The sequence below is a fragment of the Cupressus sempervirens genome, chromosome 2 (genome assembly GCF_028749045.1).
Source record: "Cupressus sempervirens isolate cs-2001-9-10 chromosome 2, ASM2874904v1, whole genome shotgun sequence".
Classification (NCBI taxonomy): domain Eukaryota; kingdom Viridiplantae; phylum Streptophyta; class Pinopsida; order Cupressales; family Cupressaceae; genus Cupressus; species Cupressus sempervirens.
In genome coordinates, this window is record NC_143119.1 from 675,304,879 (window position 1) to 675,323,314 (window position 18,436).

At 35.9% G+C, this 18,436-nt stretch overlaps 1 protein-coding gene across 1 annotated transcript in view; it reads left to right on the forward strand.

The window, feature by feature from the left end:
- Positions 1-1,519: 1,519 nt before the first annotated feature.
- LOC149575163 (protein CURVATURE THYLAKOID 1A, chloroplastic-like) overlaps positions 1,520-18,436 on the forward strand; it is a 39,859-nt gene continuing 22,942 nt past the window's right edge. Inside the window, exon 1 of the mRNA XM_089815021.1 lies at positions 1,520-1,773. Coding sequence (XP_089671147.1) covers positions 1,617-1,773 — 157 coding nt within the window. The 5' untranslated portion in view covers positions 1,520-1,616. The remainder of the gene's footprint in view (positions 1,774-18,436) is intronic.

The following is an 18,436-nucleotide window of genomic DNA, read 5'->3' on the forward strand; positions in this document are numbered from 1 at the left end:
AGATTTGAATGTCTTCCTTTATTTTGGAATTTGATGAGAGCTCAAGCATTGGTCCAAATTGTGAGTGTTGGATCCAGTCAATTTGCAATCTAAAAAGCTTTATTTCCAACATAAACTTTGACAAAATTTCCCTAGAAATTGAAATGTAGTCTTACCTGTGTGTTACTAAATGGAAATTTGATGCTTTGTTATTAAAATCTAAGTGTTAAGTTGATAGTGTTTTCATTTATCTAAATCATGAGTTGTAACCTATTATGTTTAGCTTTGTATATTATAAGGTGTTGGATGAAGAACAAAGTCACCACTCATTTTACTCATTTTTATATAATTATACCGATTTACACCATCTATATAGAATAACACAAGAGAAAGAAGTACATATATGTGTACAAATTGTAATATTTTACATACCTAACATTTTTATCGATAACATGATTTTTTTAGGCTTGGCTTAAGCTAGGCGAGGCCATAAGGGATCTCATTCATAGCATGCATGCACAATATTACCACAAATAGTTCCAATCAATAAGCTCAAAATCTCAGTAAGGGCACAAAGCCCACAAATACAACAATCTAATGAAAGTTTGGAGTACCAAGCCATTGATATGAACATCAATAAAGTCAACATGAAGTTCAACTTCGTGAGTACAATGGATTCGATAGAGAACAATAGATCAACTAGGGCACAATGCTCGAGATCCTAATGACTCAATACAAGTTTGAACCATGACGACTATAACAATAATACCATGTTTTGATTACTAACCTATGCCATGAATTACTCGTACATACCCAATCTTACAAAAGACAAATTCCTTTAAATGAAAGGAAAACTTAGATATAAACTCTTTATTAAAACTGTTTGAAATATAAAGTAATTTTTAATAATTTAATTTTAAATTAATAGTTTAACAAATAAAACATACGATTTATCAAAGAATTACATTTCATTAATTTAGACATAATCAATAACAAGAATTATAACCTTTTTAATTATACCATTTATTATTATAATAATAAAAAGAACTATTCATTTAAAAAAATCTTCTAAATAATTGAATAAACTAAAAAAAATTGAAATAAAAGATAAAAGCTATGTTCTACTCAATAACTTTGAAAACCATACATCCATATTATCAAAGTTTAATATAAATTCTCTAACTAAAACTGGTGTGGAAGAATAGCTAAGAAACTAGGCCTAGCATCAAGTTATTCTAATTTCTTTGGAAATAGTTTTCAACCAGCAATTGACGCGCCTTGGCATTCTAATCTCTTACAACATCGTAGTAATTTTTTACATTTAGAAAACAAAAAACAAGCGATATTTTTTATTTGCCCTTTAATAACTGTTGATTACTAAGTTGGGAGGCACAAATGATCCTGCCTATAAATTTTGGATTTGGAGATAGGGCAGGGAGCCAATCATAGCCATATTTGAGTCCACGTGTACAATGAAGAGGCCTCGTCCACATTGCCGGATCATTCCCACTCAAAGGCATGTGGCTGGTATTGCCCATTCAACGGATAATTCTACACTCGATTTTATTGTGATTAGTTTTAACATTTCCATTTCGTTACAGAGGTGAGCAGAGCAAAAGAGGATTAAACAGAGAGCAATGGCAATGACAATGGCGGGGAGGGCCATTCCCAAATTGGGTGGTGTTCAAATCCAACCTCAAGCTCGCCTCGGATTCTTTTCAAGCAAGGTTGGAAGAAATGCAGCCTCCAGTCCCGCTCCCACTCACTCTCACATTCTACCCGCTCTAAAATCTGGTCAGTTTTTCAAATTCAAATATATTCCTCTCACTTGCATTCTCTCTTTTCTTAAACTCCGAACAAAATGCTTTGCTGGGTTTTTCTCATAATTGCAACCTTATGTTATCATTCTCATTACTTTTGCAGTTAATTTGTTCCTGAATATTTGCAGATTTTTTTTTTTGATGTTATACGCTGTTATATTAAGTTTTGTTTTCAAACAGTTTTACAAGTACATACGTTTTCTCTCTGTCTCTCTCTCACACACAGAAACTTGTATTCTGAATGGTTCAGATAAGGTTGGATTGGCTGACAATTTCTTTTTGCGTTTTACGGGTTGGGTAAGAATAATAATTAAGGGCCACATTCTTAAGATTTGTAAACCTGGGTCACGTTTGACTGCATCCAATTAAACATGGGTTATCTGAAATGGGCTTCGGATTTGCCGGATGAATAACTCGCCACAAGCCATGCTTTTACAAATATTCCCATTGCCCCTACAACTCAGTGCCTTGGATTCATTTTCTAAGATTGCCATTAAGGAATAACTTTTATTTTAGGTCATATCTGCAGTTTCAGTTTTCTTCTTTGTATATTTTTTAGTTTTTAATAAGGTTTCACATTTTCAGGTAATGTTCTTTGAATACCAAACCGTGAGTTCATTTGTTCTTCATTTTCTAAAAACAACTTTGGGACTTAAACAATCAGCTGCTTATCTTTTCGAAAGTAATATTGACTCATGAATTCTGGTTCAAGTAGCCCCAGTTTTGGGGTTCCTCAAAAGAGGGTCTCTATTTTGAAATACATTGTCCATCGAGAAACATTCTTAAATGAAACAAATATCCACACAGGACTCACACATAGTACGTATTGCCAAATAGCCAATTGACATACCATTACATCATGTGTCCAAGTGTGTAAATTAATGTCTAAGAACCAAAATTAGAAAGATATTCAATTCCAATTAGAGCCAATAGTCTAAAGATAGATTTCAAGTATATATAAAAAGATTAGCACAAATCATGCCCAGAAAGAGAACTTAAGTACAAATGTTGAGCGAACACAAAAGCTTCCAATTCCTCTTCTAGCCTATTTGGTCAAAGAGTTGGATACCATAAAATCTGTGCTTTGGTGTTGAGCTGGGTATAAGACCAACATGCATACCATTGCACCATGTGGCCATCCGCATAACTTATATTTTTTTGTACTCTGCAAAGCACATATTGAAAGATCTTGAATTCTAATTAGAGCCAATAGTCAAAACTGGACTTCAAGAATATATAAGAAAGAGGGCAAGCATATCATACACAGAAATAGAACTTAAGAACAGCAGCTGGGCAAGCATATCATATCAAATAAAAGCTCCCAAGTTCTCTCCTAGCATTAGACCAAAGTACTGGGTAATTTCTGTAGTATAATTTTTAGCTGGATGGTAGGCCAATAGACATTGCATTGCACCATGCACCATGTGCATAATTTATATATAATTTTGAGTAGAAAGATATTCAATTCCATATAGAGGCAACAGTCTAAAAATTGGACCTGAAGAAAATATAAGTAAGAAAGCAAGCATAATACATGCACAAAAAATGAATTTTGGAACAAGAGTAGAGCAAGAACAAAAGCTTCCAATTCTTCTCCTAGCACATACGGTCAAAGAACTGGAAAGTAGATAACCTGTACTATTGTGTTGAGCTGGGTTATAGGCCAATTGACATACCATTGCACCATGAGCCCATGTACATAATTTATATTTTAATGTACACTACGGACCATCATTAGTTCTAATTGGAGCCAATAGTCTAAAAATGTACCTCAATTATGTAAGAAACTAAGCAAAACTCATGCACAGAAGGCAAACTTCAGAATGTGAGCTGAGCGAGAACCAATGCTCCCTATTTCTCTCCTAGCATATAAGGCGAAACTTGATAGTAGATAATCTGTAGTATGGTGTTGAGCTGGTCTGGTCTGGTGGCCAAAGTGGGACTGTTAGGATGAATTAAGGCCTTGTTTATGACCCTGTTGCACTAAAACTGATTTTAAGAATGAGATGATTTACTACAAGTGAGCCCCAACCACAAAACTTTTTCTAAGGAGGTCTTATCATGTTGTCATCCATCTAATTAGATGCGATGGATGCTACTAATCTTCATGGTGGATGAGAGACAATGATTGGCCTTGTGATTCTATATATAGGCAATAATATATGCTTTTGGTCTCTTGGTATATTGGGCATTGGAAGATGAAGTCATCCTCTTATTGTGGTTAGTTACTGCATCCTCTACATGTATCTGCTATTATGATGGTTAGATTTTATGCAAATCTGGTGACAGCATACATGAGATTTAGTGAACGAAAACTTCAACCCATAACAAATAATATATTTAGGAGTAAAGATGCACCCATCTTCTGGCTGGAGACAGTTTTACTAATAGTTATGATATTTTACTAGCAAATTTTCAACCAAAAATTTTCAACCTGTTCATCCAACCATTTTTTTATGGTTCATATACCAGTTGAAGATTTCTTATCAGTGATATCGAGGCTCCAAAGAGATTATATATCTCATGAAACAAGTCAGCACATCCTCATTTTTTATAAATTTCATCACCAGGGGACTAGTACATATCATAATTAAGATCTTGAAAGTACTAAGCTTGAAGATATATTGCCGAAGAAACAATTCAACTTTAGGTTTTCATTATTCCAGGTGAATCCATAAGAAATTCCTCAAGTGTAACAGCATCTACTTGTGGAGGTAAGACATTGCTTCTGGATTGGGAATTCATCAAGTGTAACAGCATCTACCTGTGTAGGTTTACCTTTCTCACAAGGTATAAGTTTATAACAGATTGGAATAATGCTATTCTAAATGCTATGTTTATAATCAAGATGCTTAATCTAGTTGTCAATAATGGTACTGTGATGTTAAGAAGATGATGATGAAGTGTTTCAATTATCGTTTGATTTGGGTAATAAGCTTTCCATCCTCCAAATCTTAGTCAATTAGTTCTCCCAGGTGTTGGTGTTTTAATATGTCTTTTGCCAAACAGCACAAAATGGGATAGAACATATATGGTAGAATTGTTTTTCGAATTACAAGGGAAGCTCTGAGATTTAATATGCACATTGTACAGGATTCAATGGGGTTTTGAACTTATGCAGATATCTAATTGACTATGTTTTTTTCCCAAGTGAAGTACCGAACTATCAATAGTCAAAACTGGCAGCCAGAATTTTCGTATTTAACCAGGGCAAACTATGAGGCATATTTGATGAACTCAACTTCCCATTGGCTGAAGCAAAGACGATGCTGCCACTGGTTAAATTAAAGACCAAAAAATCTACATTAACATGAAGTTATCAGACAAGTGAACACCACACAATTTCATGGTGTTAAACTGCATTAAAAGCTACACTTTAACTAGACAATTTTTAACAATCCAAAGTGCAATTCAAAACAATCCATCATCATTTTACTCCAAATTACAAGCATACAAATCACAATTAAGATAGCTTTAATTGAATAATAGCCTCTGCAACATAAGCATGACTTCCACCGTTGTTCATCAATGAAAATGCAGTAACTTCATTATAAAGTTCAAATGAAAAGTTGTGTAGAATAAGTTTGGCAGGAACTTCCATAACAAATTATGTGCTCAAGCCCCTTACGCATAATCTCCCAAGAGGTAACTTTGAGGTATATGACACTAATAAACTATTCATAAAGAAACACTGCTTTAAAATTCAATTCCTATCTTCAGGAAAAAGGACAATAAAACTGATCCTATTACAATGAATTAAATACGAAGGTCAAAAAATGGGTTTATATGTCTTTTATATTTGTCTTTTGGTGGAGTTTTCAGTGGTAATTACGAGATGCACACCACCTTTTTTATTTATAGTTGACACTATTTGTGTGGCTTTTCCACTCCAAAAGTGTGCCCACTTCATTAATACATCCCCACAAATATTTGGCATACTTTCATGAATCATTCCCTACCGTTTCTAACTTGGTAAAACTTTATGGATATTCCACTCACTTTTACAACTTTGGATAGAAATTATAGGTGGTTAAGCTAGACAAAATTGTGCCCTTCATCCTATTTTTTTAATGACTTAGCTTTGGTGTGGATAACTAACACTCCTGCAACCTTGGGCACACCTTTGTACACTGCCACTTCTTGAACACCCTTTTGCATTGACGTTGGCACTCCAAGATGCCTCTAATCATTGAAGTCTACTTTTTCATTTTAAGACGGAGTTTTCAAATCACTTTGCCAAATTTTGGAAACCTAAAGTAAAACTTTTTCACAGCATTGCCACTACAAGATAGTACCAATTGTTGTTATCTTGTTTCTCTTTCAATCCTCAAGTGCCAATTACTTAATGTCTTGCCACATGTTGAGAAGGGATTCATGAGCGATTTGCCACTTTTAAGCTTGGCATGGTTTTACAAGCCTATTACCACTTTAAGAAAACTTGCTAGTGGCCTTGCCTGTTAGAAAAGCCACCCAAACCTTGACAACTAAAAAACTTCATCACTTGGAGTGTTTTCCTCCATACTTGTAGTTTCCCATACACTTTGTCACTTGATGATAGAAGCTATTAGTCACTTAGCCACCTTGGGCAGAGTTTTGTATTGACTTCACCACATCTTTAAACTTGGGTGGAGTAATTTATTTGCTAGCCACCTTTTAGATAACTTAGGTGGAATTTTGGAGGCGGCTTTGCCTCCGAACTAATCTGCTAGATTACTTCTCTTTACCAATCTTCTTTAAAGGTTCAAGTTGTTGACATTTCTTTTTCTTCATCCCATTCTTGAAGCCTCCAAATATCTATTTCCATTTCATCTTTTTCTTACAAGAGTTCAACATCGAGCAATTTGCAAGAATGTTAAACCGAACAATGAGACCATGATAAGATAACTTTGCTACTTATTTGGAGGAAAATAATCAATTTTTGATTATCTCAACAATGATGACCTAATTAATTACCATCAATTGACAAAAAGTAATAGAACTAAGTTTTGTATGGGTACCAACATTGATTCTTTTTGGAGACGATGGGACAACCTTGGGCCATAAGAGAAATGTGAATCTCCAGAAAAGCAAGCATCTAACATCTTATATGTGGGTAACGAAGTCGTAACTGTTTTGATATCTAACGTAAAACAAAATGATAAGAAAACACATAACTTGAAAGGGAATAACATGACAACATTGGTATTGGATAAAACAACTATCTACCTACTTACAGACAAAGAGGAGGCATACTAACTATATGAAGCCATTAGGTTGGAAAAAGTAACAATCCTTCCCCATTTGAGTCTAGGTTCTAGCTATGGCAACTCATATCTTAAAAATCACGGTGAAATCATTATGAAGAGTCAAGGTTTAGGCAGGTAAGAATAGTTTTGCAATGAAAAATTTAGCACAAATTGATTCATGTCATTTGGTTATGGAAAATCTTGTACCACAAGGGATTTTTTTCGGTAGATGGAGATATTATGGCTCCTTTTTAAAAATATCTAGCAATGCCCTGTAGCAGCAACATATCTATGGAAATAACGATCTTTACATGATTTGCTTCTCTTCTCCCATTACTTTCAATATGCTCAACTTTAAACTCAGTCAAAGCATCATCCTTTGGGAAAAGCTGAAAATGCTAGAGAAGAAGTTCAATCACCTGCTCTTTATTTTCAAGATCAACAATGGGTATCAACTGTAGGCCCTGGCCTCGCAACACTTATTATCCTCATCATTTGAATGTTTACCTAACAACCAATATAAGTCCAAATCTTGAAGAATTAGATCATTATCAATGTTCAAATCTTCAAGAATTAGATCATTAGCAATGTTCAAATCTTCAAGCATTAAATTATCATCAACATATATGCACTGAGAAACATATCTTCTTTTACTGACAAACTTTTCCACCTACCATCCCAAGGCGTTGTGCTTTGTGAAAATTGAGTTTCTCTAATTTTATCAGCACATTTAGCTCCAGAGAATATGTCCGAAGAGTGAGGAAACAACTAGATTTGTCCCCATTAATTTCATAGCTGATATCTTTTATTGATCGACATTTTTTTCCTGTAGCCGTATACAAAGCTGGTAGCAACTCATTCACTACTATTGAATGCTCAGCTTGTAATTACTTAGTTTTGTACCCCACAAGTTCTTTGAACATCCCTTCAACTGCAAAGAGGGATTTCATTGAATGCTCAGCTTTTTATATTTTGTTCCCTTTTAGAGACACTTAAAATTGTTTATGTTTTGTTTTTGTCTATTTCGAGACAACACAAATTGGAATGGCACATACAATAGAACAGTTCAAATTATAAAGGAAAACACTCTGAGATCTAGTTAAACTTAGAACCTAAAACTATAAACAGAAATTATATTTTGTTTTTCCCTTAGTCTTATATGTGCTCACGGTTATGACTAGTCGGCTAAATTTCTAATTATTTAATTATTTTTATAGTCTTATGTAGGTAGTTAGGTTAATTTACAAGTTATAATTATCCAAGTCAGCCTTGGTGTCAGCCATGCCACAATTAGGTATATGGAAGCTAGTGGTAAGTTTATGATCACATAGTGAATTGTGTTCTAATTGGAGATATTTGAAAGTTTTACCCCCTTGAAGTGGCTTTTATCTCCTTTAAAAATATTAAGTACTTCCACAACTTATATCATATTATGTTCTTTTCTTGTGCAAATTATTCTAGATCAAGTGGTATTAGAGCATGATCTTGGCATTGTGAAGGCAATAAACAAGGCAATTTTTTAGAGTATTGAAAATTGTTTTGAGAAGCACCCTTCTCTCTGATTTTGGAAAATGTTTTTTTAAATATTTTAGAGGGTTTTTCAAGGATATGCTGAATCTGCTATATTCCAAATTTCAAATAAATTTGAGCAGATTTCTACAACTTTTTGCAAAGGTATGGTTTTCACCAAATTTGTTCTCAAGGTTGCAAATCAGCTAATTGATTGCAAACTTTTCATGGAAAATGAGATGTAGGCCTAGTAAGTTACAATAATTTTTTTCGGATTATTTTGATCTGACATTGGAGTAGAACTTCATTGCTAGAGCCTAGAAACTACTACTTGTAATATACTCACCACATAGAGAAACAAATATTTCACCAAGAAGATGGATTGATTTGAGATGCAGAAATGATGTACAGATGTCTTTCTTATAAAGGCATGGAGGGAGAACCTATAGATAATTGACAATGAAACTACCAAAAACTTGTTATGGTAAATCGATGTTGTTGTAGTTGTATTAAACAAATGAGATGAAAGCTCCTTATATAGATTTACAAAGACGATGTTTCTAAAAGAAACAATTGTGAACTAAAGACGGAAATAGGAACTACCTAATAAAATGAAGACTAAGATGACCATTATAGGAACATTATAATATTCTAATACCTTCCCTTAATGGTCATTGTCTAACTAATGTCTTTTGGTCACAAATTCTTCAAAACATTTTTCTACTATTGAGACCCTTCTTGGATGTGCAAAATGTTAACGACCAAGAAGGTAAAATTCATCCATAAAAGAACAGAGAAGGGTGTCCCCTTCTTTAGAATGCTTTGCAACAAGGGACAAGAGCCTGCCACTAACTCTCCCATCGAGATAAGTCCGGCACTAACCCTCCCTATATAAGCAAAACATTTGACTAGAAATCATCATAAAATATCCAACCTAATGTTGGCTAATAGAGTTGCTCTTCCCTGGAGACAAAGATAAACATTGAGAACAACTAGCACGATTTTGAGGAAAAATTGACAAACCCTCCAAACTTTGTGAAATGTCCCTTTTCTGATTTTTGTATGATATTTCCAACCTTTAATCAGATCTTTAAGATCAAACAACTAATATCACAAAGATCCTCCAAATTTCTCAAGAAACCCCAAATCGGGTATGCCAGAAATGGTGCCAAAAGCTTCACAGCTTCACCTATTATTAATAAATCTGAAAATGGACATTTTTACAGAAATTTCAGCAGCATAAAAGCCTACAAAATGAAATTTTCAGATCTATATAGCCTTTACACAACAACTCACAAATGTAGGACAAAAACTATGCTCATCGGGCTCCCGAAATTGACACAAAAATGCCCGGAAACACCACAAAAACACTAATAAACTATCTCAGAAGTTTAATCACGTCCCAATACATATATTTAGCTCTACTTTAACAGCTTAAATTCTGAAATACAGCAGCAACCAAAACTGATATGAAATGCTCAACTGAAAACACCAAACTCATGCAAAAAACACACCCAAAAACCCACAAATCTACACTGTTCAGCACAAAGGCAAACTCTGTATGAGCATGCACATGGAATGGCTTCAAACTCCCGTCCTTAGCCTTCCTGGAAAACCTGCAAACTCCCGTTCTTGGGTCTCCCTGGAAATCTGCAAACTCCCGTTCTTGGGTCTCCTCCACAGGTTTGGCAGCCTCTGAAGAATAACAAAGAAATCAGCAAAATCAAGTTCTGGAATGAGCCCAAAATGCCTCCAAACCCCTTAAAAGAGGGCATAACTGTAACTCACGTCCAAGAGAGGTTAATGAAACTTATTTTAATAATAATTTTCATTTATTAGTCCAACGGTTTCCAAAGATTAACCTCCTTTTTCCAAAACTTCACTTTCTTGGGCCTGCCTGCCTTAGCAAAGATTTTCTTTTTTAATTATTTGAAAAGGGGACATGACAAGTCCTCCCCTCCCAATCATTGCTTGTCCTCAAGCAATGGCTGAACAATAAACCAATCAATCCACCTGGATCCCAAATGTAGTCATGAACTATACTACTACCAATTAACACAGGCTCCTGCAATATCCTCTGCAATATGACCAAGAGGAATCCATAATCAAATTGACAATTATAGCTCAACCAAATTCCAAAATCACAATCAAAAACCCATGAGGCACAAACTCTTAGAACATCAGAACCCAAGTAAAGTGGACAAATCAAACTACCAACACAGTAAATACCATCAACGCATCCCACTGGCCTATATGGAATGTACAATCCAACTCTGCAACAATGGTGAACCCTCTCGAATGAAACTGTACCAAGTATGGAGAATCCACACACTGTACAACTCTTGCAGTCAACACAACTCTGCAAATCATCAGCCACTATCTCATAACCATAACTCCCATACACTGCTGATGGTGAAAAGACATTACAAGATAAAGAGTAAGAAATGGAATTCAAACCAAATTTGTCTGCCATCAACTCCTCAGCACAAGGATCAAATGCTAACTGATGTACATACCCTGCAATATAATGTTGATAAAAAAAACCAACCTCAGTCAACAACTCACCATGAAGAAGTGATACAACCCACTGTGACTGATCACCAGCTAAGTCAAGAGATGTCATAGCCAAAGGAGTAGAATCAATAACAACACCTGCTAAAGCATCACTCCAAAACTCCTGCTCTAAGTCATGTATTATCAACCTGTCAATTGCAGGACCTATCACCATGTCATGCCCATCACAACTCTCATCCCGAGGCATCAAACTATCCCATAACTGATGATAAGCACTAGGAACCAAAGTACATCTCTGTATCATCATCTCATCAACATGGTCATCAAAGGTAGATAGATGAGCATACCTCACAGTGTAATGCCGATAGAATGCACCAATCTCAGTCAGTGGCTCAGACTGCAATCCAGATGTAACTAACTGCAATCGATCATTAACCAAGTTGGAACTGACTACTACCTCTGAAGACATTGCGAAGGGAGTAGTATTACTAGTAGGAACCATGCCAACTATCAGCTCACCAACGTCACACATGGTCTTTGATACAACATCTCTAGTCTTCGTGCCATTAGTACTAGAGGTCACCACCATGTCAGGCACACCACAAAAATCTACTACAGCACCCAACTCAATTGAACCTGACTCTAGTGGGAATGAACCTGATATGCCAATGTTAGTATCAAGGATGGATGCATCCCCATCTCCACTGTCTCTAACAATCTCGGCCATGGACATCCTCAGATCACCAAACACCACAGCTTGTGACTGTATAGAATTAGGTAAAGACTGTAGTCGCTCTAACTCCATGGTCACCTTAGCCAAATGAAACTGTGACTCCTTTAGAGCCAACTGTGTACTCTCAAGAATCTCAGAAGTCACCTCAAGCTGCTCAGTAAGCTCACTCACCTCATCTTCCTTGGCCAACAATGCATCATATGCTGTACTGCCCCACTCCATAAGATAATCTCTGTCGGCTACCAACTGCATATAATTTTGTCTCAAAATCCGAATAGCCTCCCATAAAGAGTGGATCTCTGTCAAGGAAAGATAACTTCCTCCCTGCTCATCACTAGTAGGAGAACCCCATCCATAAACTGCTAACAACTGACGAGCAGCATCGAAATGTTGGCAAGTGATAGCAATGTCTTGGTCACTAACTCTCAACTGATTAGACACATGATGGCACTGGCTTGACTGTCTCCTACAAACCTCCTCTGATGCACTGTCTGAAGGAGTGTCCTCAAAGTTACTAGTCTCTAGAGTATTACCATCCATATCCTGTGAATCAAATCTAAAGCTCATATCAACATACGGAGTATCAAAAACATTAGCATTGCTGTCCAACTCCTCTGTACCCAAGGAAACTAAGTCTTCAAAATTGCCCACTGCATCCTCCTAGATGTCATCAATGCCAATATGATCTTGGGACTCATCTATACACACTGCCAAATATGAAATATCATCAACACATTCCAGCAAGTATGGTCGATTGGATATATGAACAAAGCCCAACATTGGTGTATAAAAACTAATACCAACATCAAACAAGATACTGGCACAAGAAAAGACAACACCGTGTAATCTGCTAATCAAATCCATGATAGCACCCAAACAAACACTGCTACCAAAAAGTGTTAAAGATCTCCAGTCAACTGAATCCCAAATGCCAATATAACAATCTCGAGTCCATATCCGTAAACTAGAATCAACTGGTAACTCAAGCAAACACCTCACCTGAGTAATATGACCAATACCAACTAACTTCACATACCTGTCATGATGAGATAATGAAGTCACAATACTATCTTGGTTCACCTTCAGCTGGCTGGACAAATCATGTGAAGTACTACCAGCCTCAACCTCATGTGATGAAGCATCTAACTGTGCCTGGTACTCTTTCTCAGCAAAGTCATGAATGCTCAATGTCTGCTCATCTCTACCAGGTATCTCACCATCCTGCACAACAACATCCTCATAATCATCATCTGAACCCACTACACTGTAGTCACTGCCTGTTGTAACTATACCATCTTGAATACCTGTGGCATCACCCTTTGACGACCTGTAAACAATTGTCTCAATTTGAGTATCAAGTTGACTGTTACTATCAATCTGTGTGATATCCTTTCCCACCACCTCCTGTGGCAGAGTAGAATTTGAGATCTCTACCTGGCTATCAGCTAGTTTCTCAAACTCCTCATGCAAGTTCTTGGGAATTGTGTCATCTGTCCTGTGAGAAAATCTGCCAAATAGAAATCCAGTCAACTTATCCACCTTAGCTGGGTCAGATAACATGTCATTTATACGGTGGTGCTCAACCAACTGTTTAGACATGTCATGGCTTATTTTCATAAGTTTATCTCGAATGTCTAAATAACCATCCTTTCTACTATTTTGACTCTAGCTATCAATTGTCCAAGATCGTTCCCTCTGAGACTCTGTACTATACCTGTCCATTCTGGATAAAGTAGAGTGTAACCCCAATAGGATATAACTTCTTCAAGCACCAAGAACTAACATGAAAATGATTAGAAGTAGCATGCAACCATAGATTTGGACATGCAACTGATTAGAAGCAACATGCAACCACCAAATTATGACATGCAAGATGCAAGATCTGGGTAGTTGTCAAAACTGACATGCAAACTTCTACAACCACCAAATTCACCAAGAACTAACATGCAAATGATTAGAAGTAGCATGAAACCATATATTTGGACATGCAACTGATTAGAAGCAACATGCAACCACCAAATTATGACATGCAAGATCTGGGTAGTTGTCAAAACTGACATGCAAGATCTGGGTACTTGTCAAAACTGAAATGCAAACTTCTACAACCACCAAATTCACCAAGAACTAACATGAAAATGATTAGAAGTAGAATGTAACCATAAATTTTAACATGCATTTGATTAGAAGAAACATGCAACCATAAATTATGACATGCAAAATCTGGGTAGTTGTCAAAACTGACATGCAAGATCTGGGTAGTTGTCAAAACTGACCTGCAACTTCTACAAACCCTTAGGCTGGCAAGATCATGGCTCTGATACCACTGAAATGTCCCTTTTCTGATTTTTGTATGATATTTCCAACCTTTAATCAGATCTTTAAGATCAAACAACTAATATCACAAAGATCCTCCAAATTTCTCAAGAAACCCCAAATCGGGTATGCCAGAAATGGTGCCAAAAGCTTCACAGCTTCACCTATTATTAATAAATCTGAAAATGGACATTTTTACAGAAATTTCAGCAGCATAAAAGCCTACAAAATGAAATTTCTAGATCTATATAGCCTTTACACAGCAACTCACAAATGTAGGACAAAAACTATGCTCATTGGGCTCCCGAAATTGACACAAAAATGCTCGGAAACACCACAAAAACACTAATAAACTATCTCAGAAGTTTAATCACGTCCCAATACATATATTCAGCTCTACTTTAACAGCTTAAAGTCTGAAATACAGCAGCAACCAAAACTGATATGAAATGCTCAACTGAAAACACCAAACTCATGCAAAAAACACACCCAAAAACCCACAAATCTACACTGTTCAGCACAAAGGCAAACTCTGTATGAGCATGCACATGGAATGGCTTCAAACTCCCGTCCTTAGCCTTCCTGGAAAACCTGCAAACTCCCGTTCTTGGGTCTCCCTGGAAACCTGCAAACTCTCGTTCTTGGGTCTCTTTCTCCACAGGTTTGGCAGCCTCTGAAGAATAACAAAGAAATCAGCAAAATCAAGTTCTGGAATGAGCCCAAAATGCCTCCAAACCCCTTAAAAGAGGGCATAACTGTAACTCACGTCCAAGAGAGGTTAATGAAACTTATTTTAATAATAATTTTCATTTATTAGTCCAACGGTTTCCAAAGATTAACCCCCTTTTTCCAAAACTTCACTTTCTTGGGCCTGCCTGCCTTAGCAAAGATTTTCTTTTTTAATTATTTGAAAAGGGGACATGACACTTTGCAGATGAGCATGATGCCCCAAAACAAACTACAAAAAGGAGTGATTTTTTAGGAGAAAAATCAAAAAAATCAAACACAATTTTTTAGGTGAAAAATTGATCAAAACCCAACATGTTTTTTGAGGTGAAAAAACCAGACAATACAAAGCTTCATTTTTTTAGGAAAAATGGTAAAACCCACCAGATAATTTTTGAGGAAAAAATTATAAACCCACCAAGGAATCCCACACAACTTTGCGAATTACAGAATCATAATTTTTCCGAGGGGAAAAATTATAAACATCCATTAGAATTTTTTTTTAATGAAAAACTCTATGAAAACCTTTTAGATATTTTTAAGGGCGGCAAAACACGAGACTTCACATGGTAAACCAGCACATGTAAGTACATGCAACCCTAAAAAAATTAGAGACTTTTGATGCAACCAAGAAATTGCGGGATCAAAACACTTAACTAGGCTTTTGATTTGCAGCAAAAAATCCTTGAAGACGAACCATAAAAGTTCCATAAAATACCTCTAACGATTTTTATTTCTAAAAATTGAAAAGCAAATTTCTCGAAAAAATCCCAGATCAAAAGAGGCTCGAATTTTTCTTAAAACATTTGCCAAATTTAAAGAAATCCCATCGACCTGCTCTGCTACCATGCTATGGTAAATCGATGTTGTTGTAGTTGTATTAAACAAAGGAGATGAAAGTTCGGTATATAGGTTTACAAAGATGATGTTTCTAAAAGGAACAATCATTAACTAAAGACAAAAATAGAAACTACCTAATAAACCAAAGACTAACTAAGATGACCATTAAAGAAACATTATAATATTCTAATAAAACTAAAATGCACTAAAAATTGATAATGATGCCCAAGTAAACTCAAGCATGAGTAAATGATAAAAACTCATTTACTCAAACATCTCCCCTTAAGTAACTCAGGGAGAAGATCAGTTGCAATATGAAAGCAAGATGCAATGTGGGTCCCAACTACACATTTATTTTAGGTACCCTGTACAATGCGGATGCAATTTAATCTCTCACCCACAGAGAAAAGGAGAAAAACACATGGGAGAAATTTCTCTCCAAAAGAGAGAGAAGAAACAAACAAGATGATGCATGGAGGACTTAACCATACCTTGCAAGGACTACATACATCAAGTATATACAATTAATGGTCCCCCTATAGGATGAAAAAGGAGAGAGAAGATGCACCCACATAATGAAGAAGCTCCAATGTTAGTGAAGTGTGCTCGAAAACAAAAGATGATTTAATGTCTACAAGCAACTCATTTTCCCTTAGGAAGAAACAAGAGCACCGAATGCTAAGGAAGCCAATCCATACCCAATTGAAATAAGGAAGTCTCTAAATAGGAATCTCTGAACATTGATTAGGAGTCTACAAGAACAACCAATTCACCACATAATCATGAACAAATCCAATCAAGAAATGTGACAAATCAAGTAAATGAGAAAATCATCAATGTCAATCTTCAAGGATGTCTCAACAATAGTGTTGAAGCCTGAAACTATCATCAAATAGAGGGGAGATCCCCTTAAGTGAGTCTCCGAAATCTTCATGAACATGATCAGGCATGTATACATATCTCTCTCTAATGTATACTTGTGACAATGATATCTCTAGTCTCCATATCTCTAATGTATACATGATCAGGCATGAACTCAACTATTTAACCTTGTGCACCATGAGTTATTTGATAAACTTAAAGGATATTAGTGATCATAGAGGGTAGACAAAGAATATCACGAAATGATCCCTCACCCATATCAATAGAACCTTTCCCACAAACCTTTATTTATGTATTGTCACCCATCAAATCGCTAGGTGAATTATAAGATTCATAAGAGCAAAAAAATCCATTGAAGATGCCATATAATGAGATGCACCTAAGTGAAGAGGCCATCTACCATTTTGAGGAGTAGTGGAAGCCGAGAGTGCTTTACCAAATCCTGCAGTTCATGTCTATGTGGTTGAAGATGGTGAAGTTGCTAATAGTGAAGTTAAAGAAGATGGAGATATTGATGTTGGGAAGTGAAATTTGGTGCTTTTGAATAAGGTATATAAGTTAATCAATCTTCTTTTGATAACACCTATGCTCACAATGTCCTAATTTCTTGCAATAAGCACATGTCTTCTTCTTTTGTGATGATTCCTCTTTGGAGGTCTTGTACTTACGATTAGGATGTGAAGGAGGATACTTTACTCTCATTAGACTTAGAAGCCTTATTTTGTTTCTCGGTCTCTGTGTTGTCCATTGCTTAGGCCTCATATTGGAGGATTTGGTAGATTTGGCCCATTTTATTTTGTTTCTTGTCCTAGAGACCAAAATAATGCTAGATGCCTCTCCATTAATAGTCTATTTGCTACAACATAATTTTTTTCATTGTTTGTCACCACTTGTACCACATTCTCTTGCTTGCCTCATATAGGACCTCTAAAACCTCACAAAGCTATATAGCATTTTTTGTATGTCATAAAGCATTAATTGATTTGATGTGCATTGTGCCAGTTGAAAGATCAAGAAAATCAATGATTCAATAAAAGCATAAGTTTAAAATATTAATCACAAAATCAATGCATTGAAGGAAGTAACTCACCTAAGAAAGAAACAAGGAAACTTAGAAGAGTCCCATTTCTTCTATTGGTCTAATTGTTAGTCATGATGATGAAACCCTTCTTCCTCCATATCAATAGTTTCTCCTCTATTATGGCTTTTATGTCAGCCACCTCTTGTGTCAAAGTTAGGCCCTTCAAGTCATGCTCACTAGGGGTTTTGCTCCTTGCCACACAAATAGTTGTGGCACCACCTATTTTACAAAAAAGGAGACCTAACACGTCACAATAAATTTAATAAAATAAGTATTGTAAAATGGAGAGTTTAACAGTAAATTTGAATTTGACATATGTCTAAATATAAAAGTTCAAGAGACAATCAATCCAAATTATTTAGAACAATCAAACAATTTTTGTTTACCTAGCTTGATTGAATGGATTGGTGCTGTAGTACCAAAAGTCTCCAATTTCATGTCTAGCTACATTATGTGCTCCCTTGTTCCAACCCATACTTTCAAGCAATGGTTGGGAATGAGGAATAGTGTGTGGGAAAAAATGAATCCATTTTAGGTTTGCAAATTCTAGGACCATAGTTAACACTCCTACTAGCACTTGCACTAGGATGAAATGGAGGCATGGACGAAGTCTCTTCAATACCACGCTTTCACAATCCTCCCTTTACCTCTTTTTATTTCTTTTCACACCTCAAATGTTTGTAATTGCACTTGCATCTCATGAACAACCTCAGAAGGTGCCTTACATCCCACAACATCATGGGCAGGTATGTGTGCAAGATGATATTTCAATCTATTAATGCATCCGTGCTAAATTGTTTTGCAATACGCATGT